This window comes from Seriola aureovittata, chromosome 5, assembly GCF_021018895.1.
Source record: "Seriola aureovittata isolate HTS-2021-v1 ecotype China chromosome 5, ASM2101889v1, whole genome shotgun sequence".
Classification (NCBI taxonomy): Eukaryota; Metazoa; Chordata; class Actinopteri; order Carangiformes; family Carangidae; genus Seriola; species Seriola aureovittata.
This window is the reverse complement of record NC_079368.1, coordinates 7,284,099-7,310,398: the sequence shown is the minus strand read 5'-3', so window position 1 is coordinate 7,310,398 and position 26,300 is coordinate 7,284,099. Positions and strand designations below refer to the sequence as shown.

The 26,300-nt window shown below is 40.9% G+C and overlaps 2 protein-coding genes across 6 annotated transcripts; both read right to left on the bottom strand.

The window, feature by feature from the left end:
• Positions 1-528: 528 nt before the first annotated feature.
• On the bottom strand, positions 529-16,276 carry LOC130169569 (poly [ADP-ribose] polymerase tankyrase-1). Of its 2 annotated transcripts, XM_056376426.1 has the most exons (28): positions 15,163-16,276; positions 14,332-14,556; positions 13,900-13,995; positions 13,290-13,326; positions 12,795-12,870; positions 11,341-11,361; positions 9,536-9,630; positions 9,381-9,447; positions 8,440-8,626; positions 8,048-8,169; positions 7,630-7,721; positions 7,418-7,496; positions 7,110-7,281; positions 6,778-6,857; positions 6,436-6,581; positions 6,091-6,256; positions 5,741-5,960; positions 5,511-5,620; positions 5,051-5,239; positions 4,570-4,816; positions 4,355-4,437; positions 3,976-4,096; positions 3,759-3,856; positions 3,551-3,625; positions 3,238-3,343; positions 2,845-3,031; positions 2,520-2,676; positions 529-1,798 (listed from the first exon to the last, which is right to left on the bottom strand). In XM_056376426.1, the coding sequence occupies exons 1-28, from the start codon at positions 15,611-15,613 to the stop codon at positions 1,712-1,714; spliced, it is 3,792 nt and encodes a 1,263-aa protein (XP_056232401.1). In that variant the 5' UTR covers positions 15,614-16,276; the 3' UTR covers positions 529-1,711. The 2 variants fall into 2 exon arrangements, with proteins under 2 accessions (XP_056232401.1, XP_056232402.1); XM_056376427.1 differs by lacking the exon at positions 11,341-11,361.
• Positions 16,277-17,417: 1,141 nt separating this feature from the next.
• Positions 17,418-24,625, bottom strand: LOC130169860 (dynein regulatory complex subunit 4-like). 4 transcript variants are annotated; one of them, XM_056376894.1, is made up of 13 exons: positions 24,426-24,625; positions 24,210-24,293; positions 22,655-22,738; positions 22,298-22,495; positions 20,028-20,234; positions 19,855-19,909; positions 19,563-19,759; positions 19,182-19,352; positions 18,610-18,696; positions 18,301-18,498; positions 17,989-18,054; positions 17,792-17,902; positions 17,418-17,653 (listed from the first exon to the last, which is right to left on the bottom strand). In XM_056376894.1, the coding sequence occupies exons 1-13, from the start codon at positions 24,429-24,431 to the stop codon at positions 17,543-17,545; spliced, it is 1,575 nt and encodes a 524-aa protein (XP_056232869.1). In that variant the 5' UTR covers positions 24,432-24,625; the 3' UTR covers positions 17,418-17,542. The 4 variants fall into 4 exon arrangements, with proteins under 4 accessions (XP_056232869.1, XP_056232870.1, XP_056232872.1 ...); XM_056376895.1 differs by having other exon boundaries at positions 24,219-24,293; positions 24,426-24,623; XM_056376897.1 differs by lacking the exon at positions 24,426-24,625 and having other exon boundaries at positions 22,298-22,511; positions 22,655-22,766; positions 24,219-24,293.
• Positions 24,626-26,300: the final 1,675 nt, after the last annotated feature.

Below are 26,300 nucleotides of genomic sequence, written 5' to 3'. Positions count from 1 at the left end.
AAAAAAAATCCTGACTTTCTGAATTAACGATAATAATTATCTCGGTAAAGAAAATGATTTTTTTTTTATTTTATCTTTTGAAGAGTTAAAAAAAAAAAGGTTTTCTGAATAAATGAGATAATTATCTCCTTAATTAAAAAACAGCAGCTTTTTTTCCTTAAGTGCATGCATTACCTTTCGTAGTTCGCAGATTATAAGGGATAGATAAAGATCTAGGTAGGTAGGTATATGCATAGATAGATAGATACATACATACATAGACCCGTAGTCACTCACTCCAGGGGGAAAGTCTGGACTGGATTTGCTGTCTTGGTTCCTTACAGCTGAGTGTTGGTTTAGACACATTGTACCTTTGTCTGAGTAACTACCAAGATCAGATCATACCTGTTTGGTCCTTTGCATCTTGACATGTCACAGCAACTGTACTGCTTTATATTTTTATATGTGATATCAAAGCTTATATACAGTGAAAACATAAACCAAAGCTTTCTACAGAAATGATCGGACTATAAGAATTTCGACACAAGAAGCTGTTAATGGGACATTTATTTAAAAAAAAGTTGGGAGAATCAAGAAGGCATGAAAGGAAAAAAAAAATTCAGATGTCATTTACAGTTGAACTCAAAGATACTGTTAAACAGCAACAGTTATACACAACCATTTACACAACCTGTACAAATATTTTTTTCCCGCATATTTGCAATTTAAATTCAAAATAACTTAAATAGGTTTCTATGTAAAAGTGCAAATCCATATGCGTGGGATGTCTGTGAGTAAGACCATGGTGACAGAAGGGTGCCTTGATGACTTGTAAGGCATCACAAGTACATTTCAACATATACCAGCTCTACTGTTTGAAGCACAGTCATATATAATGCTTTTAATGTACAACATCCACGTCTTGTGTAATTATGATGCCTTACATTGCATTAAGCTACTGATCACACATCCTCTCTCATACAAATCAATATTGTAATGACAATAAAATAGTCTCTTGTGATTTGACAGAGAGACCTTTCTCAATCTAATGTGTCCAGCCCTGAATAAAACCACTAAAAAACGTTTCAGTTCAGTCAGTGTCTGTAGTGTTATTAGGGTCAAAGTTTGGAAAGTCAGCATTTCAGCATAGCAACAATGCACTGTTACCTGTTTGGTAGTGTTATTATAGGTTAGCATTAAAATCACAGTTACCAGAGGCCATTCTGTACAGGATGAACCCAGATACAGTGGGGAAGTAGTAGTCCACAGATTTCAGGCTTTTAACAGTGAGACAGTGTGTGTTTGTGTGTGTAGAGGTGAAGGGTCGGTGATTCTCCACAGTCACAAGGCATGAGGCGACAAAGAGTGAAAACTGTTAATGCTGATACTTTATAGTCTCTAAGAGCATCCTCCTGATTGGTGAGGAGGAGGGAGAACTAACCCACACACGCTATTGGGCCTTACATGCTTCTGTATTAACATGCAGCCGATGCAAAAAAAAAAGGAAAAGGAAAAAAAAGTGTGTCATCACCACGAGTAGGAGAGTATTATACAGCATATCCACTCACAAAGCACTGGTCACCATGGGTTCTACTGGACAGGAGACTGGAAATGTGCTTGGTAAAGAAAAGGTGTTCAGGCATTTGCAATACAAAGGAGAAAATAACAAGCATCAAGTCCTTTTGTGTGTGTGTGTGTGTGTCTGTCTGTGTCTGTGTGTGACGTAACATAACTACGACTTCTGCTCGGCTCCTGCAGCAGACTGGGCTGCGCTCTCTGGTTTAAGGATCTGATAGGTGATGAGGTACTCTGGGTAGGCCTGAGGGAGGAATACAGCAAGACATTGGTCAACACCAGACAGAAGGTGTTTGATGTATTTTTGTTAATACTGCAGACTCTTGTTTTTAAAAATTAGTTTTAGATTATGGTGACATCTTGTACAGACATGCTTCAGCTGCAACTCTAAAACCCCATGATGCTGTCTACAACTCTGCTCTTAGGTTCATTACTGGTGATGCCAATAACACTCGTCATTGCATCCTGTATGAAAAGGTTGGATTGTCCTCTCTCTCCAAAGATGCGATTTGCATACGTATTTGTTTATTTACAAAGCCTTTCTTGAAAAGCCGCCGTCATATCTTACATCCATGTTAGATTGGTCCACTGGACCACATTACAGCAGGACTACTGACTGGCTTACGCTCTGTGTCCTCTGAGTTCATGCTGACCTAGGAAGATCTGCTTTTGGCTTTTTTGCACTGTCCACCTGGAACTTACTACAAAGAACTTTACAAATGAATTCGTTGTTACCTTTTGGTCATTTTAGATTCTTAATCTCTGACCTTTTAACTTCTGTCTGTACCCATTTTAATTGATTCTTGTCATTATTTTATTAATTGTATTTATATGTTTGTTTTAATTTGATGTCCTTTTTAAGTGGTATTTTTATCTACTCAACATCTTTGTAAATATGGGCTTTACCCTCAATGACCTTCGAGTTTAAATAAAGACATATATTAATGGAAAGATGCTTTGTTTACCTGCTCTCCTCTGTAGATCACGTACTCAGCGTAGGCTAGGCCGTTAACACTGGGCCGCCCGATTACTGAATGATGTCCTGGGGGAGCGTGGGCCATCTTCATGGCACTAAACTGTAGGAAGGATTTCCCCAGGGTCACTCGGCAGAACAGCATTTGCCTGCAAGTTCAGACCAGAGGAGAAAAGTTGCATGAATAACCTTTAATTTGATAAAGAACATAAAGGAACAAAGTAGTTTTACAACCAACACATCTATCAATGTTGTGGTTTAGTTTGAAATTGCACTTTAGCCTGTGATGCTCAAGGTTCACGTTAAGTCAAAGTTACCTGTGGCACAGGTAGCAGGAGCGGTCTTTGTGCGTCGGGCAGCCTGTGCCTCCACCGATGCCGTAGACGTACTGATTGCTCTTTGAAGAGTTCTCTGCAAAGTAGATCCCTGCTCCAAACATCCCTCCTATGTAGGCATGGCGCTCATCAAAGCCTTTGTGGATGATGGCGTTGATGAACGGGGAACCTGAAGGAAGACGTGACGACAGGGGCAGAATGATATTATATACGATAACTGACATGCAGTACTTTACACAATTACAAATAGATGCCTGATGAATAAAAATCCAAAGTTAGTAGCAGTTTTTGAAGAGCTGAACTCAAATGAGACACAACCGACGCCTGATGCTGACACACAAGTCCAACAGATGGTGAGACAGTGTGTGTGTTTACCGTGAAACAACATCCGCTCATTGTGGTGGTTGTGGTTCTCATCTGCGATTTCCTTCTGCCGGTGTGTGTAACGTTCCCTCAGTTTTTTATTGACCACCTTCTGAATCTGTGGGGCACAATATGACATGTATCAAACAAGACGGCGGGCGTTCTGTTGAGGATTAAATGCTGACTCGCACACATCTGGTCAGGTCGCTGTAATCAGTTTTCATCAATACTTTCTACCAAAGAAATAGTCCCTATAGAAGCTGCTCAGAGGTCTGTGGATTATCAAAGCAGACAGAACAAGTACAGAGAGACTCCTGGTTCACACCTTGATGATGTTGTATCTGCTGAACACACCACCAGCGTTGCCTCCGTCTCTGTGCTCTCGGATGGTGCTCTGCATCTGAGTGACAAACACCAAAAACACCATGATGTTATCATTAGACTCTCTCGCCATCAGCCAATGGTCTGCAAACAAACTAACAAAAAAAAGATTGCAAAAACCCCAGCAGTCAAATACAGTAAACTCAACTCACCTCCTCCTCCACAGACTGGTACTCCTTGTCGTCGGGGGCGAGGTCTATCAGGATGGTGCCCTGGTTGGCACAGTGGAATGTCAAGTATGGGTTGGCACCTGAAAAGCAAACAGTCAAAATTTAACGCTGCTACGTGTAAGGTCGAAAATGTCTGACTTTGGTGACCCAATGGTCGTAGGAAAAAAAAAAAAAAAAAATCCCCAGGATGCCTCCTCACCTTGCTGGCCGCCCAGCAGCCTCTCAACACCCTTGATAAGCTTGTGTCGGTGGCCATAGGCGTTAATTCCAATCTCCTTCAGCTCCTCGTGACCCATGTCTGCCAACACATCTAGGGTGATCTGGAAAAAGGAAATGATAGAGCAGGTTTAGACTTTTATACCAGCCAGTAAACGCAACTCAATCTTATGCTGTTGGACTGTTTCTATAAAACCACAGTATTAAAGTGTCATTATGTTATACTGTCGTATAGAAAGATACTTTATTTATCCCCTAGGGGAAATTCATGAGATGAGACTGACTGAATGACAGACTTCATATACTAATGTGAAAGTAATGGTTGAGCTTTAAGCATATGAAGTATTATTGAGGTAGCTGACCTGTTCCCTCTCAAAGATGTCCCTTAAGTGCTCCAGGCCCAGGCTCTTCAGGAACTGACTTATGTTCATGTCCAGCATTGTCACTATGAAAAACAGGGTGTTAAAGTTGAATGAAAAATAGTTCACAATGTCAAAACAGGGTGTGCGCACTTCTTCAATGTCTGTATTTTTCTGGAATTCACCAGTATCTGATATCATAAATGCCACAAACTCACTTTCCCCTTCCTTGCGGTCCGTGCCCGTGGCTCCATCTGCCACTCCGGAGGTGCCGGCGGCGGCAGCCGCAGCCAGCTCAGTGAGTGGCCCGGCCAGGTTGTCTATGCTGCTGGCGGCCGACAGACAGGATGGTGTGGAGGCCGGGGAGATGACGGAGGCGCTGACCACTGTGGCCTGGGGCTTAAAGCAGCTGGGCAGGGCATCCGGTGGCATGGCGTCCATCAACAAGGCCCGGATATCGTCAGCCTGCAGGGATGACAAAGAAAAACTTGTTAAAAGGAGCCGATTTATTTTCGAGTAGATTTTGATCAGTTGAGTGATCAGTTTTGAGTATAAAACAAATAGCAGTCCGACTGTCATGTATCTAAGGAACGAATAAGTGAAAACATAGATTTTTCTATTCTATATGTTTTAATATAAATCCTTAGACCACCACGTAGGCCTGAAAAACTAATTTCACAGTAACCCTTAAGCTGTTACCGTTGCCAGGTCCAGAGCAGTTTGGCCCTCTTGGTTCTTCATGGTGGGGTCAGCTCCATGAGCCAGCAGCAGTGCGCAGAGCTGTGTGCGACCCTTCTGAGCTGCCTCATGCAGGGGTGTGAAAGCCCATTTGTCTGTAGCATTCACACACGTGTTGTACTTGATCAGCAGGGCTGCAATGTCCACATGCTGTGAGGAAGAGAGGCAACAGAGGATGAGTCAGTGTTGGTCTGAGCCACAAAACAGATGAAATTTAAGTTAAACAACACAACAGTTAACATTTACTGATGGTATTTAGAGAAGCTGGAGGCCAGAGCACCAACACAATAAATATATTTCAGTTTAAAAATGTTGCAAATTCACAACTGTGAGTTTGCTGTAGTTTAAAGCTTTTTCAACGCGTCAAACCCCCACGTGATCTGTGTTTAATAAGAAATGTGTTTATGTTGTTGAGACTGACCCCATAAGAAGCAGCATTATGAAGAGGGATAAGGCCTCCTTTGTCCTGGGCGTTGACATCAGCCCCATGCTCCAGCAGATACTCTGCCACCTCAAGATTGTTGTAGCCAGCTGAGGAGAAGGAGCAGGAGTCAGAGCATGGAAATGTGCTTTCTTTTAACACTTTGCATAACTGGTGCATTTTAATGGCTCTTTTCCAAAAACATATTAAAGCAGCTAGAATATAACTACCTGCAAGGTGTAGAGGTGTGGAGTTGCGCCCCTGTGTGTCTCTGCAGTTGATGTTCTCTGGGGAGCAGAGCTTCTGGACTCGGGCGAGGCAGCCTTTCTTAGCAGCGTCCAACAAGGCAGCATCACCTCTCAGCAGGTCCTGGATGTCTGTGTCGCCATCTTTCACCATGTCCAGCGGCATGTTGCCATCACGGTTCTTCTTGGAGGGGTCGGCTCCGTGCTGAACAGGTTAAACAGATCATCATCATCATCATCATCATCATCATCATCATCATCATAACAATCACTAACAGAGGACACAAATGAATCTCAGACGATACTTGTGACAGATGACAATAACGGATCCTCACTTTGAGCAGCAGCTTGCAGATCTCGTATTTGCCTTTGGCTGCAGCCTCGTGAAGCGGGGTGAACTTCCACAGGTCGGCGACGTTGACTGAAGCTCCGTGTCTGACCAGCAGCTCGGCCACCTCATAGTGACCGTAGGAGCAGGCGTTGTGGAGGGGGACCAGGCCGCTAGGAGGAGGAAAAACAGAAATGAAAATCTTCACACCAGAAAGAAAAGGTGTTTTGCACCTACCTAACTTTGTATTTATATCTGCAGCAAAATAAACTCAACATTAAACATACTGTAATGATGCAGGAATGAATCATCACTGTACTGACATACATAGCTTATAAAAAAAAGAACTCACCCCTTGTCTTTGGCATGGACATCAGCTCCATGGTGCAACAGGTATTCAACTACAGCCACTCGGTTGTAACCAGCTGCAAAGTGCAGAGGAGTGGAGTGGCGGCCCTCCAAGTCCCGGCAATTTACATTTTGAGGGGTGCAAAGTTGCTGCCATACACAGAGACAACGTGACAATTAGCAACTCAACACAGTATTATTATTACAATAATGCAAAAGTAGTTTTACTGCCAACATTGGAAAGTGAAAATCATCTCCAAACAAATAAAAAAAAATAAAAAAAAACAAGGTACCACGTCTAGAAATTAAACTGTAGCCACAACTACAGAACAAACCGTGGACTTACTTGCACTGTGTCCAGATCTCCTGCTTTGGCCGCCTCCAGAAATCTGTAGTCCACGTCAGAATTACGTGTGGGAACATTTTCTGGAGAAAAAGAGAAGAGAAAAATCATCTAAAAATCCTCTGAACAGTGTTAATATGGTACATCCCTCTGAAGAAACGTGTACGGCCACATCCACACTAATATGTTTTAATTCAAAACTCACCACTTTAGCTACCCCCCAGCAAAAGGGGGGATGTAACCTAAAAGCATTGAGCACTGAAATGGAGTAAAAAAAAAAAACAAACCTAAAGCTAACCATAGTAAACAGCTAGACGAGCAGCTGGTCTGCTTACCATTAAGAATCTGCTGTATAGCCTCATTGCCCATCTGGGCAGCAGTGAAACCCTGCAGAGATACGATGGCGGGGTCGGCCCCGTAGCTCAGCAGCAGCTTGCAGGTCTGGATGTGACCAGCCAGCGCAGCTCTGTGAAGCGCTGTCTGACCGAGTGTGTCCACAGCATTCACCTGGAGTCAGAGGAGGTGGAGTTAAGGTTCAGCAACACATTTCTGCATTCTGCAAATTCAACACACATCTCTGAAAATCATTTACAAGCTGGCTGCACAGAATGAATATTTTAAAACGGTAAATTAAACAACAGACCTTTGCTCCATGTTTCTGCAGCACCTCCAGTATATCGTTGTGAGCTCTCTCGGCAGCAACATGCAAGGGAGTCATAAAGCTGGAGAACACAACAGACAGGAAGGTATCACTACTTTCTGTTTTGTTATTTCTTTTCTTGTTATCAGTTAATGTGCTGGAACATACACTTAACTTCCTTTTCAAAATGCAAAACCTAAATGTTGTGGACTTACTCTTTGTTCTTCTCATTGATGTTGGCACCTTTACGCAGCAACAACTCCGTCACCTGTTTCCTCTTAGGGTGGGGGGAAGCGACGGCACAGTGCTGAAATAGACATCAACATTACATTTGTGCACTGGAATCTAAGACCGGCAACCTTGGAAAAATGTTTTATGTAAATACCAAACCACTAAACACAACAGTCAATTCCATACAACTAACTATCTGTATATCAGCATTAATCACACACAGCTTTGCTAGCGAGATCCAATTTTAATTCAATTCAAAATTTGAAATCAGGGAATTTTTTTGTTTGTTGGCATAAACATAATTTGTAACCAATAAAGAAGCTGGGAAAAGGAGCTCCATCATCACTGTTTTCATTTACAAGCTACACTCAAATGTACACAAGTACTCAGGTTGGTTCTGACCAGGGCTGTCTCGTTGGTCTGAGGATGTTTGAAGCTGATGATCTCCAGAGCCAACGTCTTCTTCACTTTGGCCATGTCTGCCTCCCGGGCTGCCTGCAGCAGCGAGTGACCTTTGAACTCATCTACATGGACGAAAAACAAGGAAAATGAACAGAAAATTGAGTGTTTTATGTTCTGATTTTTTGAGTGCAGTTCGAGTGATGTCAAGCTACTTATTCGAATGTATTGATGCATTCTGCAAAGACTGATTTGGGTTTTTGAAGTCAACAGCTATTGCTTTTGGACTAAACTTATAATATAAGTATATTGCGTCTGTGAGTGTTCTCCATAAAATGTGATCCAATCATTGTTGTGTGTGTGTGTGTTTGCTGTGCGACTGAGAGAGAACTCACAGGTGAGCCTTTCTTTAAGCTCTGGGGTGGGGGCCATGTCCACGGCGCTCTTGCTGTGACAGTTTAGCAGGGTGGGATCGGCCCCGTGGCTCAGCAGCAGGGAACAGACCTCCACTCGGTTCTTGGACGCCGCCTCGTGGAGAGGAGTGAACTGCCACAAGTCCATGGCGTTCACACAGGCTCCATGCTGCAGAGAGAAGAGCACATCAGAGCACAGGATATGATGTACAGAACAATGAAATGACATTTGTTTACTTCCCAGAATTCGGACTGATCAAAATGTGTATAAAAATATATATGTATTTGGAGATTTAAATCCCTGGTTAAAATTGTGGACAATATGTTTTTATACCACACAATGGTATTTACTATGTACTTAAAATTATAATTTAATTTGTTTGTTTATTGTAAACAATCAAAATATGTTTATGTTCAGTGTTTCTCGCTAAAACACACTGGAGATATACCTAAGGCCTAATACATGTATGTAATGTAACCTGCCAGTAAATGAACTTGACAGCATTTCCAAATGATGTGCGTGTGCTGGCTGCATCATCACAGAGTGAAACCTTCCACACAGTTTGGAAAAGAAAGGGATTGTTTCAAAGTCCCAATTTTCTTTCACACAAAGAAAAAAAACAAAACAAAAAACTCCTCTGGAATGGGGTATTTTTTACCATTATGTCATGTTTAAATCTTTAAATGTAATGTTGTTTTTTGATGTAGTCAAAGAGAATTTGCACTTTATCGAAGACCAAAACCTCTTTGAATTCACGTCCCTAGGGAAAATAAACATGGAGCTGTGGTGGCAGTAAACACCAATGTACATATACTGTGTTCAACTATGTCCGTAACCAGGGTCAAGTTTGACTTTGCTGGATTAAAACTACCCTGACATGGGAAGTGCATGAATTAAGGATTGAGACTTTAGCGGGTCTTACTTTAAGCAGAAGCTCAGTGACCTCAAAGTGACCATAGGAGCAAGCATTGTGAAGAGGAACCAGACCACTGTGGGGACAAGACAGTCAGGTTAAGACAGGTCAACAAAGACGGCTGAATGACAAATTTAGTTCTTCACACGTCCATGATGTCTCACCCTTTGTCCTTGGCGTGAACGTCGGCTCCGTGCTGGAGGAGGAGCTGAACGATGCGGACCCGATTGTAGCCTGCAGCCAGGTGGAGGGGTGTCGACTGGAAGAGAGGACGGCTTGTTAGCGCATGCGGGCCGCTGGCTGCTTTACTGTGTGCTGCCTTAGATGGCCACGGGAGCAAGCGGCTGATTAGGGCCAGAAGCATTGTGCTATGGCAGGCTACGCTCAGTGAGTTGCAGATGAATGGAGGATATGATGCAAGGTCAATGGAGTTTGTGGGCAAATCCAGCGGCAAAAATTCATTTGCTTTCCATATTGTGTCTGACCTGAGTGTGTGACAACAAGCAACTTTAACATCATTACTCATCTACCTCAACTTCCATTTGGTAAGATCAGCAAAATAAAATATTCTTCTGGGGCTTGGGGGTTAAAAAGAGGTTTTATGCAGTAAGCTGGCAAGAAAGAATCCACTGGTGCAACTGTTAGAATATTAAATTCAGAATGACTGGGAAGGAATTATGGTTGGGATTCAATAGCCCGTTCAATTTTTATCCAGTTTCACTTATTAAAAGTTGTTAAGCTCAAAGTCCTTTATATTTTTTTTGGAGAGTAGAAGAGATGTATGCAGTTATCTGGCTAAATAAGAAAAACTGGCAAACCATCAGTTCTTTGAACGCCAATCATTGAGTTTTGGCTCTTAAATATATTTATATATTATGTTACTTGAAATTCTTGAAAGCTTAACATTCAGTAAATAGATTTAATTAGAATTTAGGTTTCACAAGTGGGTTCAATACTGGATTCAGGTTTGATAAAATGCTATCGAACCCCAACCGTAATAGGATGCAATGAAGCCACAATAAGCAGGTTAGGTGTTTGAGAAAGCATCTATGCAAGCTAATCAAATTGCTTTACTTATTTCAGCCAAAAAGAAATAAATGTTAGTCTAAGCAAAGCTGCAAATCCAAAATTCAGTGGCATTTGTTCTCTACTCAACAGTCTAGCTCAGGTCAAGCTTACAATAAAAAAGGAGGGACATCATTCAATTCAATTTCCATGCAGTGCTATTAATGTAAAGCCCAGAAAGCCAGCCGTTAGATCTCAAGCCACAGTGATAAAAATCAGATGGACGAAAGATTCGAATCATGTGGGCATCATTCAGTGTGGGATGACACGAGCAATCAAAAGTCATTACCATGGAGGGTAGCATAGCACTACAACGACAGGTGAAATGTAGTCCATTCATGTTGCATACCAACTGATCCAACAGGGAACGTGAAGTAGACACAAATTTCACAGACACGTATTCAGGATTCGCTTGACAAAATGCAGAGGGGCAGGCCTTCAGGCATGCATGAGTGATCATCATCAAAACAATAAATGAATGAGTGAATTAAAAGCCACATCAGAGACTGACTCGAGAGCAAGTGACTGAAAGTTGGAGAAGTGTGGGTGAGTGTGCAGAGGAGAGGACAGACGCTGAAGAAAGCAGGCAGTGGACATTTTGAGCTCCTCTCCAAATCCAAAAAGATGAGTTGTCACCAAGACACCAACCCAACTCACTCACTAGATCACATGCCACGCACGCTCTCACACACGCACGCGCGCACACACACACACACACACAAAGAGGAGCATCAGGGTAGGATACATGAGTGACCCGTACACCCAGGTCCATGATGTGCAATTAACAAGTGACAGCCAGCTTATTGGTCAAATAAAAACAATGGATTAAAGGAATAAAACAAACAAAAAAAAAAGAGATCACAACAGTGCATCAATCAAGTGGCCGTTATCAAGGTCAACTTACCAGCATTTTTTGGGATGTTGACTGATCGACAAATGTTGCCAGAGTCACACGGAAAACAAAACGAAACAAAAATTACAAAATGACAGTATCTTTTCACAGCAATTCTTTTGTCCCTTCCTAAGTCAGTGAAACACAAGCTCTAGTTATAAACCCCTGTGTGATCCATCAAACATGGCTTGAAATGAAATGTGACACCAGGCCAGAGAGGTAGATAGCTGGAGGATAAGTGTGACTTCTCCTCCTCGGTTTTCTCTATGGCTTTGTGAAAAGGCAAGGACTGGTTAATGGTACCCGGCCAAATCTACACTGGCACACTGACTTAGAGCATGCAAACTCTAAACATACTGCGAAGGAGGCAGGGAGGGAGTAATACTCTAACTGCTGTTGAAGAAAATGTGGTTAGAAATGAGTGAAATGAGCTAACGCTGATATAGTGTTAGTTTCAATGGATTTTTATGCCACAGTGAGGTTGAAAGAAAGCAATTTTGCCAGATAAGACAGGAAATACTTCAATTATTTCTAAGAAAAGTAATGCAAAAAAAACGACAGGGAAATGAAATGCAAAAACAATCTTAAATTAGCAATGCTAAATGCTGATGTTAGAAAATAACTGCAAAGTACATTCTATAAAAAGTGCATATTTGTATAATTACACTTCTAGTCCATCTGCCAATAAAGAGGGAAAAAAATTCATGCCACAAATACCATATGAGCAAGTTCCAATAACATGGACTTTGGAGTTCAGAGGAAACACTAGAACGATACAGACAAATAAACTACAAAAACAGGCTGCTGCAGAATATTTAGATAGAAGTCTTGTTTTCTGATCTGAGGGGATGCCTGTGAACCTAAATAGATTTCAAGATCACAAATAGCTTTGCTCCAGCATCTGATATGGAAAAGTGATTATGGGAAAGTAGAGAAAGTTAGTTCCATCTAAAACATGTTGAAAAATTATTAACAAAAGCACATAACTGTTACTGAATGAGATGTCTGTTTACTTTAGCTCCAGAAAATGAAAACCAAAAAAATTGTTTATTGTGAAAAAAGACCTGACAATTGAAAAAACTGAGATTAAAAATTAAAAGCTGAACCTCCACACAATTAATGAAGTTGGTAAAGTAAAAGCCGAGATGTTATGACAGGGGCAAATGGACTTCAAGGATTGTCTAATGAGAGTCACGCATGCATAATTAGAGAAAGAAAACCTCTATAGTGATCCCCATTAACAGCCTCCCACGAATCCAATGATATAAAAATCCTCTTTATAGCTGCACCACACAAACTAATCCAGCCATCATCAGACTAATCACACGAAGTTTGACTCAGGAACGTTCTTGCTATTTTTTAAAATACATTAAAATGATTTTGAAACTCTGCACAACATGTTGTATCAACACTGTTGTGAAAGTTATGTCTGGTGCGATGTGGTGTGGTGCTAGTGGCTCATTTACCTTGCGGCCATCACTGGCATGACAGTTGACATTTAATGGAGTCAGCAGTGCCATCAGCTTTTCTTCATTTCCACTCCTGTAATTACATGGAAAAGACTTTCATTAAGTGTTCCTCATCAAAATCACTATCTCCTGGGATTTTAATGGAGAAACTGAATGCCATAATCTCAATGTCATTTCACAGGATTTCACAGATGATAAGAACTCCATAATAGATTAAACTACGTACTGCTTTTGTTACTCACATGTTTTTAACGTTCACATGTATGTATAAACATATACTACCCACTATTACAGGCACACTGTGGTTATAAACTTGTGAGTAGTCTACTTCTCACTGTACCTTAGCCACTTCTTGTTATAGCCACAAACACAGCTAAAAATGTCCCCTCTAAGAGTAAAGTCAAACTTAAACCTGATAAGAAGAAAACAATGCAGCTGTTTGACTCTGGCCAACAGGAAATTATAGTAATGACCAGTCAGGATAATACTCACCTTGCTGCTTCCAAAAGTTCATCCTTCTTGTATTCACCTGAATGAAAATAAACATGAAGATTAGAGCTAAATGTAAGCATGTGATGTAACTTTTTGTGGTATGTAAGCCTTTACTGCTCATATTTGCTTGGTAAAGGGATGCACCCTGTGGTTTGTGGCAATCATTCCATGCCAGGGGAATACCAAAACTAAGTTTGCTAGCCTTTACACTTTGTTCAGGTGGAAAGTTTGGGGTGTTGATAAAGAGAAGGCGCATTAAAGGCTGTTGACAAAGCACCGTGCTGCAGTTACATGCCTCTGTTCCACAGTGATACACAAAAACTAGGATTCAAAAGGAGCAAGGGGTCAGAAAACCTGGTGGTCATGCTTAGCCTACAGTGTAATTGCAAAATGCCCAGTTCAGTGTAATAATGGTTTACTGATGTCAGGCCAGAAACATGTGGATCTGCAGCTCACTTGGCCATGACATTTTGAATAATTTTAAATTTAATGATGATTATCTGCAAGCTGAGGCCTTATTTAATCCCGTAGTCATAAGTCACTTGCTGTGAGAGTGTGAGTAAAATGTATATGGGTAAATGTGAGAGATAAGCAGCTGAAAAGCACTGACCTGTGAGAACAGCCTTGGCTGATGGGTCAGCTAGATCCAGAGCAGATTTTCCATCAGTGTTGCGGATGTTTGGATCAGCTCCATGTTGGAGTAACACTGAGTGACAGAGGTGCAGATAAAAAAAAGACATGAGTTGGTTATACAGCAAAGAGTTAGGTAGACAAACCGCCTCAGTGTTTGCTAAAGTAATTGATAATAATAACTAATAAAAATAATAACGAATACTAAAAACTAACTAATTTCCTGGCACCAGCACTCACATACTTCAAAAACCTTTGTCTCAAAGTCGGACTTTTGAATCCAGATATCAAACTTTTCCAGAACCTTAGCTAAATTGCAACTAATGACACATAAGACTAAAACAGCCTAGAAAAACATTTATCAGATTTAAAGAGTTGTCTGTGCTTGGACATACTCAGCAGGGATCCTTACCAATGCACACATCTATCTTTCCCTTGATGGCAGCCTCATGTAACGGGGTGTAGTTCCAGTTATCTCTGGCGTTGGGGTCTGCGCCCTGACACAAGAGGAGGCTGACAACTTCTGCGTGGCCGAAAGAGCAGGCATTATGCAGGGGGATAAGTCCTCCATCATCCCTGGCATGAACATTGGCCCCTGTCTGCAAGAGGTGCTCCACCACATCTTTCCTGCCAAAACCTGAAAGAGGATTAAAATGTATTTAAATGTAGCTTTTACTCTATGTAAATCTAAGCGTATAAGAATAATCACAACTGCAGGTTTCAGATGGAAATCCCTGCGAAATATTTGCAGGGATCTTATTATTAAATTATAAAATCCGCATCGAGACGCTGCAACATCATTGTAAACATACTTCATTGCCATGATTTACGTGTCAGCAGAGTTAGCGTTTATTTTGCTCAGGACAACTTGTGCAAACGCAAACTTAACACAAAACGTAAACTCGCATTGTGCTGCCGTTCTTGCTAATATTATCCATTAATTAACGTTTTCTTTCCTTATTTTTTCTGCCAAGCTAAAGTAGGGGTCGGTATGTGTTTTTTCAGCAAATGTTGACGGTCGTCTGCTTGATAATCAAACTGGATCAAATTAGCTGTTTGGCTAATTAGCTATTAATGCAGAAGTGGTAAATTGTAGTTGTCTTTAACCTTATCAGGAGGGACTAAAAAACAAGTTAGCTGTAAACACGTCCACCAAAACACAACAACGTTGGCTAACTGCCCGTGACATCATGCTAGCTACAAAACATAGCGCTGCTGCATCATTAGCTTAGCTCATCGTTACCCGCAGCGAAATGCAGGGGAGTTGATTTTCGACCAGCCATGTCCTTCGCGTTAACGTTGACCGAATCGACAAGTCTCTTTACTCTGGATACATCCCCGTTACGACAGGCCTCGAACAGTTCCCTGAACGCCCCGCCGATGCCGCTGCTACCGTCGGTGGGACTCGTAGCTCCAGATCCGGGACTTGAGACGCTGCTGCTGCCGCCGCCAGAGGTTGTCGTGGTGGAGCTCGCACTGCTCGCTAGGACCGGGGCTGGTAGGTCCGGGGAGGCCAGGGCCATGTCAATGCCTCCGCTGCATTCCCTTTCATTCTCCGGGCTTCCGACGGCCGAGGTCAGCAGAGCCATCGGCGGAGAGGCCGGAGGAGCTCCCGAAAGCGAGCTGTTTCTCGGCGGAGACTGTAAGGTACTCTGCTGTTGTTGCTGCTGCGAGGAACGACGGGACACCGCCATTACAGCAGCTCTCAGGCTACAATAAGAGCTGCTCCTCCTTTCCGGTGAAAGTGGTCGTGTTTCCTGTCAGCTGTTTACTCTCAGTGGAGGCTGGCTGTGGAGAAACCCCCTTAATTTTTCATTTATTTACAAAGCCTGAAAGCACACAATCAAGTCACAGAAAATACTTGTATGCTCGATGTTATGTTTTCATGCTCCATTTGCTCTGGCAAATATTGATTCCTTTTGTCAGGTTTCAGAAGTCTTTCACATTTACCCTCCTTCACACACACAAGACCATTTGGATCAGAAATCCTACAGTGGCCAAACTGTTTCCCCTGTACTCTGCAGTTTTTGTTCACCACTTGAGAAATAAATTATACTGTACAACCAGTTGATGGCAGTGTGACAAACACATTTCTGGCCAAAACATTTCCCTCACTGCTCAATGAATAACAAAAAATAACAAAATAAAAAGACAATGACATCCAAACCTTACAACACTGTGCAAGAGTGATGAGCAAAAGCTGTCAATACATCATAAGACAGGGATGTTGTGGCATTTTAGTTATTGTAGCTTATCTGCATTTTTCTGGTGACAGATTTCTGTGCTTATCACTATTTTATATAGTAAAATTTACAACTGGTGTATGTTTGGTCAGTATCCTCCCATTACTGCTCTTTTATTCTTTTGTGTATACATTTCTTGTAGTCTAAAAATAAATTATCTGATAAAAATAATGAATTATGTGACAAAACAAATTATCAAGCCAAAACAAATTATCAGGCAAAGATATGACAAAATGATTAAAGCAATTCAAGCACCCACATCATTTACCACTCAGAAGCTCCTGGAAAATACATGAAAAGACATGAAGAGAGTCAGTGCCCTGCAGCTTCAACACAGACCAAAGAGCCTGAAAGCCTTCAAACGTCTGGCTCCTCACACTGGTAAAATAAAGAAACAGATGTTGACAGACATCAAGGTACAGACATAATTGAGATTACAGCTACAGTATTCAGTACTTCCTTATTCTATATCATGTACAATGTTATGTATGGCATACTGATGATGTGTCCAGGTGCACCAATGGTGTATCTAAGAAAGTACAATGTTATGTGGGGGGGATGCAGGGGAATGGATGTCGGGGTGACAGTCATTGTTATTTTGTGTGATTGTTTTGGGAGGTATTTATTGTAATAGGTTATAAATATGAAAAAAGAGAATAAAGGAGAAAGTTCCAGCTGGGAGGCAAACAAAAAAGCCATGAACTTGATCTACTGATAGTTAGCAAAGTAATTAAAGACTAACAACTTAAAGTAATAAGTTATGCGGTGTGTGTCTTAACCATTAGCTTACTGGGATATCATTCTTAACAGTAACAATGACATTGTACTCGCCAAGTTAAGTGGTAAAATCGCATAAAAAGAAAAAAAACTCATATGGATCAAGAAACAGAAGCAGTCAGAAGATCAGACACACTGGAAACGAGCTGAGCTGAACTTACTGGGGAGAGAAAATGAAGGCGAACTGTAAAATTATTATGCAGTAAACATCCATCACAGTTTACAGACTGACTTCCTGCCTCATTTTGATTCAGAGTACTTGCCACAGTTATGGGCACAAACAGTTATCCAGTGCAAAGAGGGATTATTATTGAGATGTGCTGATTATCATTTTAAAATAAAGTGGTCATCTGGATAAACTGTAGACTTGTCTACAACCTGTCTCATCACCTCACTGTCAGTGTCTTTGTCGAAATGAATGGTGTTGCACACTATGAAAATAAGCCCAAGACAGTGAAAATAGAAATAGACTACATCATCTGTTTGTGCAGTTTACTTTATTTAAATTATCATGAATTGAAAGAGAGAGAGGTGGAAAAATTTGGTGATTTGGGTTGAAAAACATCCAGAAACAGCAGATGAGCACAGCCCAGAGGTCTGAGTTCACTGTGTGGACCCAGCACCAGCAGGGTTCAGTCCCAGCGCGTTCCTTTGGACAGACTTGTCCTCAGAGATGCACAAAGCCAGCAGCCCCCGAATCAAGTCGACAGAATCCTGCCAATCACACGTTTGTTTTTACATAAAACATCAGCACCAGAACTGATTGGAAAAATACCAAAGCACACTGCAGCAATTACTTTCAGATCAGTTAAAAAGATGCATGACAACACTTCAAGATAACTGATGACAAACCTTGCTATCCTCCGAGGTCTTCCTGATGGATTTTTCCATGTCACCACTTGAGAGCCACTTGTCCACAGAGGTCTCCAGAGCAGTGGCTTTCTTAGCTGCCTTGTCATACTCCTGCCGATCACATGACGGCACAGCATCAATAACTCTCAGATCAAATAAACATGTGTGAAATTACAATGAGATCACTGATGACCAACCATTAAATCTCCTGAGATGTCATCCTTCAAGGCCTTGATGGTGGCGTGTTTGGAATCAAACAGCTCCTACAGGTGAACGCACACTTTCTGATTTGTTCTTGTACAAAACAACAACAAAAACAACTCACAAAAAAAACAACTGTTGTGAGAATAATTCTAAGACCTAACATGGTTGAGTCGGTTCTGTTTGGCACTAGAGGAAAGGTCATGGAGCCATCAAAGAATCTATGAAATAACATGACTCTTAAACATGATGTGTTTCCTCCATCTACTGAACACAGGCTGAAACAAAGTGCAGATATAAAACCGCACCTTAATGTTTTTTGCAGCCGTTTGGTCTCCCAGTCCGAAGGCGAGCGCCACCCAGAGTTTAAACTGCTCTTTCTCCAGATTTTCTGTCAAAGACTTGATCTGCCTCTCCAGCACCAAAACCTTCAGGTCGCTTTTCTGCTGCACGTCCAGAAGGGCCTCGGCCTGCTTCCTCTGCAGTTCTTCACGCTCCTGCTGAGCCTGCATGAATCACATGAATACCCACCAGGCATATGCATCATTCAGTGTCCATCAACTGAGCCAATGAATATAGTTAAAACTAGTGACATGACAAATTAAAATTAAGTTTACCTGTTCATATTTCAGCTCTAACTGCTGGTTCTTCAAATACAGATCCCGTCTCTCCTTGAGTATATGTGCAGTCACTTTGTTGCTCCTCTGTTGGAGACATTTTCACAGTTTTAGCTCACACTCCAGTTGGTTAAAAAAGCTCACTTACCACTTTCACTTTGATTTCACTGACACCTGAAATGTTTTTGGATCAATATAATTGTCTGTACAGATTTCTGAGCTATTTTTAAGCGCCGCAGGTCAAATTCAAACCAAATGATCTTGAGGAGGATTTAAACATTTCTGACTTTCCTAGCGGTGGCATCATAAACAGAAACAGCAAAGCAAGATGAATCCTGGTGTCTCAGCATTTGACCTGGTGAGTAAAAAGTTGCCATAAATTAAAGGAGTTTTCCTTTAAACCTGAGCGGCAATGAACATCAATGCACAAGTTAAAATATCAGCAGTGAAATAACAACATATCTGGTTTGCTGCATTGTACCCATTGCCTGTTTGTATAGAGAAGTATCACATGATGTTTTCTGCAGGCTGAACTCTGCCAAAAAGCCCTAAAATGAAGCGGAGCAGTGAACCTGGATTCTCTTAGCCATGGCTTTTCTCTGGACATTCAGCTCTTGGCGGCTCTCAGAAAACTTCTGCCCCATTTCCAGCAGAGACTCAGTCATGTGTTTGTTCTTCCGCTTAGTTGCTGCGATCGACCTGTCCTGCCACGCCACCGTTTCCGTCACCTTTTTAAGTGTTCTCTATCAAATGGCAAAAAACAATGGCATATCGATTTCATTCAGTTGTCATTCAGTTTTATACACACTTTGCTATTTATTGAATTCTATTTCCTGTCAAAGTTGAGTACTTGAGCTCTTGTGGATAAATTTCACCTCTCATGTGTGACAGGTTTGTGTATGTTGTTGTCCTTTAGTGTGACAGGACTGTGGTGTTTCTTTAACATCTCTTACCTCCAATGTCCCCCTTTCCAAGTCATTCAAATTTTTAATGAGGTCACAGAGCTCTTTCGAAGACCGGTCATGCTTCTCTATAATACTTGCAGTGAAGATTTTCATGCTCTTTTCAATCTCTTCAACCTCTCCTTTTGTTTTTTTCATGTTCTCTTCTAACATGATTTTTGTTTTATTCATATATCGGACCTCCATTTCTATTTAAGAAGTAACAGAGAGAAATCATAGTTTATAAACAATTTATGATGGCACTTTTTGACTTCAGCTCAGAGATGAACACAAGTTTATTTACCTCTAACTTCTTTGTCATTGCTCTGATTTTGTTCTCTTAATTCAGCCAGTTGATTCTGTTAAGGTTAAAGAGGTGTCACGTCTGTATTGCAGATGCTTACTTGTACAAATAAAACAAGAGACAACTGGAGAACCAAAAGTCTATAAAATATACTTGACTCTGTGCATTCTCACCTGCTTGAGCTTTTTCATGTAGAGTTCTGTGAGGGTCTCTTTCTCTCTCTTCTCCGCCTGTAAAAGGTTTATTTTCATATGAAGCTCGAGCTCTGACCTTACATGCTCTTTATGGGTCTTTGAAGTCATGGCTGTGGCAGCCATCTTCAGCTCATGGATCTCACTGTGGTGTGCGCTCCCCAACTGTGCCAGCTTCTGCTGGTGCTCCTGGAATCAAAGATAAAATGTTATGATCAGATGTGAAATTCATATGCCTTGAATATGAAGAGTAAATATGTTTTACTGCAGTCAGACACTTTACATTACAATACATTCATGTGACAGAGACTTTTGTAGCACCTTCGCCTCACAGCGAGAAGGTTCTGGGTTCGAACCCTGGGCCTAGGGCCTTTCTGTGTGGAGTTTGCATGTTCTCCCTGTGCTTGTGTGTGTTCTCAGGGTCCTCCCACAGTCATAAGACATGCACATTAAATAAATAAACAATAATAATTAAATTAGTCCACTTCCTTTGGCTGAGTTGTTGTACAGCCCGATGGCAGTGTGAACAAAGGATCTCCTGAACCTCTCTGTTCTGCAGCGCAGTGAGATAAGACATTTGCTGCAGCTGTAGCTGCTTCTCTGTCCTGCCAGAATGTTGTGGAGAGGATGGTTGGTATTGTCTAAGATGGCCTCCATCTTACATTGCATCCGTCTCTCCACAACAGTCCTGAGTGATTCCAGACTCCTGCCAAGCACAGACCCAGCCTTTTTGACCAGCTTGTAGTTCAGGAGGCAGTTCTTGTCGCTCCATTCACTGAAGGCCATCGTCAGATCCCTGTACTCCTCTTCCCGCCGGTTCCTGATAGCAGCCACAATAGCTGTGTCATCCGAGTATTTCTGGATGTGGCAGGACTCAGAGTTGAGCCACAGTTACCCAGCCCGACGTACAGTGGTCATCTTGTCAGGTAAACCACAATCCAGGATGTGAAGCGGGGATCCACCCCCATCTCTACAGCTTGTCTTTAAGAATGGGGGGTTGGAGCTGGTGTTGTGGATATACAGTTCGACATTTGACTTAACACTGTGTTCACCTCTAACCAGTAATCTGTTCTCTTTTATTGTTACATTTGGCTTAAACTAAGAAAATGGATCGTGATTGGATTTTTATTTCTGCAAAAACCTTGAAGACATTAAGTTCTTATGAGATTCTGTGTTTGTGCTGTCAGTTACAATTATTAAAACACAGTGGGCTGGCAAGTCATAGCATCTCTGACCTCATGTTACATTACATAACTAGAATTACTGCCTCGCGGTTGTATGCCTCTGCCAACCAGCCAAGCTGCAGGAAATATGGTCACAATCTCCCCTTCCTGAGCTACAGCTTTGAATAATAGCCAGAGGTGTGTTTTTACAGAACATTGTGAAGTTGACCTTTGACCAATTTGATATTAAATGTCATCACTTCATTTTATCATTATAGACATTTGAGTTAAATTGTGTAGTGTATGAATTTGTCATGGACACAGTGACCTTGACCTTTGACCTTTGACCACCAAATTCTAATCAGTTCATCCTTCAGTCCAAGTTAAAGTTTTGTGCCAGATGTAATGAAATTCCCTCTGGGTGTTGCTGATATGTTGCATTCACAAAAAGATGAGGTCACAGTGACCTTGAAGTTTGACCTTTGACCATCAAAATCTAATCAGTTCATCTTTGAGTCCAAGTGAATGTTTGTGCCAAATTTTAAGAAGTTCCCTCACGGCATTACGGAGATATCGCGTTCACTAGAATGGGACGACGGACTGACATACGGACGGATGGACAACCTGAAAACATGGCCCCTGGCTGTTGCCAGCGTGGAGGCACAAAAATGACTGCAATGAGTTCCAGAGTGTGAGGTATACAACTTTTAAACTTGGGAGAAAGAGTGCTGTTTTAGATTAGTATTGAAATGCTATTTGCACATTGATGCATCAGTATAAACACACTAATAATGTTTTACATATTAATATAACTCAAGAGCCATTATTCTGCAGAACGAGTACTTTTATTTTTGTTACTTTAAGTATATTTTGCTGATAATATTTCTATTTCTTAAGAAGTAAGAATTTATATGAAGGACTTTTACTTGTAATGGCATGTTTTTTTTTTTACATTATTTTATTGGTACTTTAGCTAAAACAAAGGATCTGAGTACTTCTTTCACCACTGGATATGTAAAAGTGAATATAATTTATCAATTCTTGAATAAAGTATAAAAACTCTGTCTGAAAAGTTTGTGTGAGGCTTACTTCAATTTCTGCACAGCGGCATTTCTCAGCATCCTGCTTCAACTTGAGCCTTTCTCTCATCTTGGCCTTGGTCTTCTCCAGGTTTCTCTTTCTTTCAGTGTTTTCAGAAGATTTTAGGGCAATCTCAATCTTCAAGTGCTTCTTCTCCTTCTGCACACCCTCGAATTCCTCTAGGAGGGTTCCATATTCCTCCCACATCTGCAGGAAAAGACATCTGTGACAGTGTGTGAAGAGAGTTCATCTATTTTTACAATTAAACTAAATACACTGGGAAACTTCAAGTGATTACTGGGCTTAGTAGAAACTGAAATTCCAAATGCAGATGGTTACTGTTGTAAGTAAGCAATCAGTTCTCACCTCGTCTATGGTCTTTTCTGCCATTGAATGCCTGTCCACCACTGCAGGCGACTTCTCAACCAACTCCTTAGTTTCCCCTTCAGTCTTTGTTGGCAGGACATATAATAAACAGCTGTCAGTGAATATCAGGGAAGGAAATGAGGCCTATAGGAAGAGGCTGGAGCAGAGGCTGCAGCAGGTAGACACCAGAGAGGTCTGGAGAGGTATGAGGACCATCAGTGGTTACAAGCCCAACAGCCAGATGGTAGATAGGAACAACAACCTGAAACATTTCTTCTGTAGTTTTGACATGCAGCCTCATATTAACCACTTTGATCAAAAACCACCCAGGAACAACGACACCGCCAACCTGCTGAAGGCATCAGCCCAAGGATGCTCAAAACCTGCACCCACCAGCTGTGTATCATACTCCAGCACCTTTTTAACCTCAGTTTACATTTGGAGAAGGTTCCTGTGTTGTGGAAGACACCCTGTCTGGTTCCTGTACTGAAGAAATCCCACCATTGACTACAGGCCTGTAGAGTTGACCTCACTTCAGTTGACTTCAGGAGACCCAGTACTCCTGCTACTCCTCCTGTCATTAGCGGAAAGATGGTGGATGATGATGGAGGAGGGTGTCCACTTGGACAGCCATGTGGCTCTCTACAGGAAGGGCCAGAGTCAGCTCTTTTTCCTGCAGGCGCTCCGGTCTTTCAAAGACAACCCCTCCATCGACACAGTGTTCTGGTTAGTCTGGAGGTCCTTCGTTCCTTTTGCCATCCAGTTATACAATACCATCCCTTTCTGCACATCTCCATCAGTACTCTGCTGTTATTCCTGTGAATTTACTGTTGGCGCACTTTACACTTTTCATTCAGTTTACCTTTGCACATAATGGTTAATTTACTGTTAAATTCATGTAATCTATTTTTCACCTTTCCATGTTTTCGTCCTTTGTCCATACCGTGATTCTACCTAGCACATTTGTATTCTTAGATTTTTGTATTAATTTACTGTGTATTTATTATTATTATCTTTTTTTTATTATTTATTTATTTATTTTTATCAACAACTTTCTTAGGCTTCTTATTTACTTCCTCTTTCCTAACTGAGTGTTGAGCAGTTGTAACAAAGTAATTTCCCTGCAGGAATCATATAGTAAAACCCCTTTGCTAGCTAAGCTAGTTTCCTAACAGATGGTTAGCGCCTGGTTGATGGTAAATTACCATCCTGACATGCTATGTCACATCCAATCTAGTCCAGATTTGACAAGTCTAAGTGTAGTGGTTTTTTACTCTAGACCTGGTCCAATGTGGTCTAGATGTGACAAAAGCAGTGAAATCTCTCTTTTTTGCATTTTGACAAATAAGGTTTTACAAATCTGGAAGTGGGTTTCAAACAGTGTTAAGGCGTTAACTACAATGTCTAACAAACTTTCACAACAGCAAGAGTAAAAATAATAAACTGCTCAGCAAATTAAGTTTTCCTTAACTGCCAAATCAGAAATTGACAATTGGAAACTAACTTAATTTCTTTGGAAAATGTATACTTAGCAATGTTGGCTAAATGCTCTCACTTCAGTTACCTGAGCCGTGGGCATCTCTTCTTTGGGCTGACTGTCCTTTTTCTGCTTCTTTTTTTTGTCTTTAGTCTTGGATGGCTGGACAGAAAAAAAAATTAAGAATTACACATTAAAACTTACAAACGAAGTGATTTCTAGCTGATGCCGAGCTACCTGACATGCTGTTATCCACATCATTATTGTGATAAAGTGAGTAACTAGTTTACTTACCATCATGAAATATTGCTCAGACACACAAATGTTGGCAGTGAAAATGTATATGCAAACACAGATTCAGTCTGGCTAAATTTGAACAGGATTCACTGACATGGCAACCACGACAAAAAAAAAACAAAAAAAAATGTAAATAAATTGTGTAGAATACAATGTTAAATAACAAATGTAAATGTAATAAATGTAAAATTATTTTTTCGAGAAAAGAAAATAGTTTTTTGTCTGTTTTTATATAAATACTGTAAATGCTGACGAGCGGCAATATGTTGACGAAATGACGTTAGTTTTCTTTGGTTGCTATGGATTTCATATTGGGTGACGTCATCATCTTCATCCGGAACCATCCGGAACTCCACTACGCCACGCCGCACCATACGTCGCACCCACGCATCCCATGGCCGCACCGCACCGCTTAACGGGGGTGGTGTGGTCAGTTGGTTTGGTCATTAGCCTTTTCAGCTTGCTAGCTAACATTAATATTTACATTAAGTAATTGAATTAATTGATTGATATTAATTAATATGACCACACTAGTTGGAATTCATGAATCTTGTAGATAATCATCTGATTTTAGTAAATTGTAAAATAAACAACAGCAAACTAATCTATAAAACTTAAAAAGTGTTAACAAACCCTTTTATTTGATGCCTTGCCTGCATACTTAACTGAAGCTAAAGAAAGCTGGGATTCACGTATTTGGTGTGAAAAACTGAAACTTGATAAAGACTGATAAACCATGTAAAAGGATGAACTGCCTGACTGCAAACTGACAATGTGTATCTTTTAAACATGTTTAAGGCAAATAAAACACTATACACAATCATGTATTTAGCATAAACCAACAACTTAAGTACTCATCAGTGGAAATTGGCATATTCATTTATTAATTTTCCAAATGTATGGTTTTATTTGACCATCGCTTCACTTAATGTTGGTCAAATTGTCTAATTCTAACACTGACCAACATCAACATTGTGTTTCCTTAATTATGTTATTTTGGTACTGCTACTTCCACGTATGTAAAGAATTTTTGAGTAGTTTGTATTAATTAGCATGAAAAATGCAATTCATGTTCATAATTTCAGCTTTTAATTCAGCCTTTAAGTTAAGACTTGTTTGTTGAAATGTTGGTCTGTGTAGAACATTCACTCAAAGGAGTTGTTCACCATTCTGGTAAAACTGATTTCTTTCTGAGAGTCAAATGGGAAGATTGTTACTGTTGTTGAGTTGTGCAGAACAATGAAAATAATCTCAAACTCCTGTAAGCTTTTACATACATAAAGTCTTAAGCAAAGATTTGAATACATCATTTGCAGGTAACAAGTCTGACAGGGATTTAACTAAACAAGTTTGGCCTAATTCCTCCCACTCTCCATCTCTAACAGGAAAACAAGTGTAAAATCTCTGAGTGGAGGAGATGACAGGAGAGACAGTAGTTCAGACGTTGTAATTATCTTAAAGAAGATAATCGTGGCTTTTCTCCTGGCAATTTTTTCCCCAAATTCATAAGTATGAGGTAGGAACAGCAGAATAGCCCCATACCTGTTTATGTTTAACTCTGAACAACAAGAAGCATATGTTAGGATGAAACATTAGAATAAGTTCACCAGAGCACATCACAAGTTTAAGCAGGTTACTATATAGCTGAAATCATGTGGACATCCACCATATTTAGAGCCGTCTAACATGTATGCTTCTGTGGTAGATGTAATAATACGAGTTGCAGTCCTTGTAGTGGAAGAAGTAGTAGCTGTAATATGTTAGTGTTAGCAGCAGTTGTAAAGACACTGGTATCCATACACATGTAACAGGAGTGTCAGCTCTAGTAATGTCGCTAGAAACTGTGAAAGGAGCAGTACTGGCAGCAGTAGA

Excerpts from the sequence above, each read along its gene's own strand:
- LOC130169569 (XM_056376426.1), bottom strand. The coding sequence starts at position 15,613 with ATGGCGGTGTCCCGTCGTTCCTCGCAGCAGCAACAACAGCAGAGTACC. Across the intron at positions 14,557-15,162 it reads TCCCCTGCATTTCGCTGCGG|GTTTTGGCAGGAAAGATGTG; the intron begins GTAACGATGAGC and ends ATCCTCTTTCAG. Across the intron at positions 5,961-6,090 it reads TCTGCAAGCTGCTGCTCAAA|CACGGAGCCGACCCCTCCAA; the intron begins GTGAGGATCCGT and ends TAACCTGTTCAG.
- LOC130169860 (XM_056376894.1), bottom strand. Across the intron at positions 22,739-24,209 it reads CCACGGCTCAGGTAACTGAA|ACTGAAGGGGAAACTAAGGA; the intron begins GTGAGAGCATTT and ends CTGCCAACAAAG. Across the intron at positions 19,760-19,854 it reads CAATGACAAAGAAGTTAGAG|AAATGGAGGTCCGATATATG; the intron begins GTAAATAAACTT and ends CTTCTTAAATAG.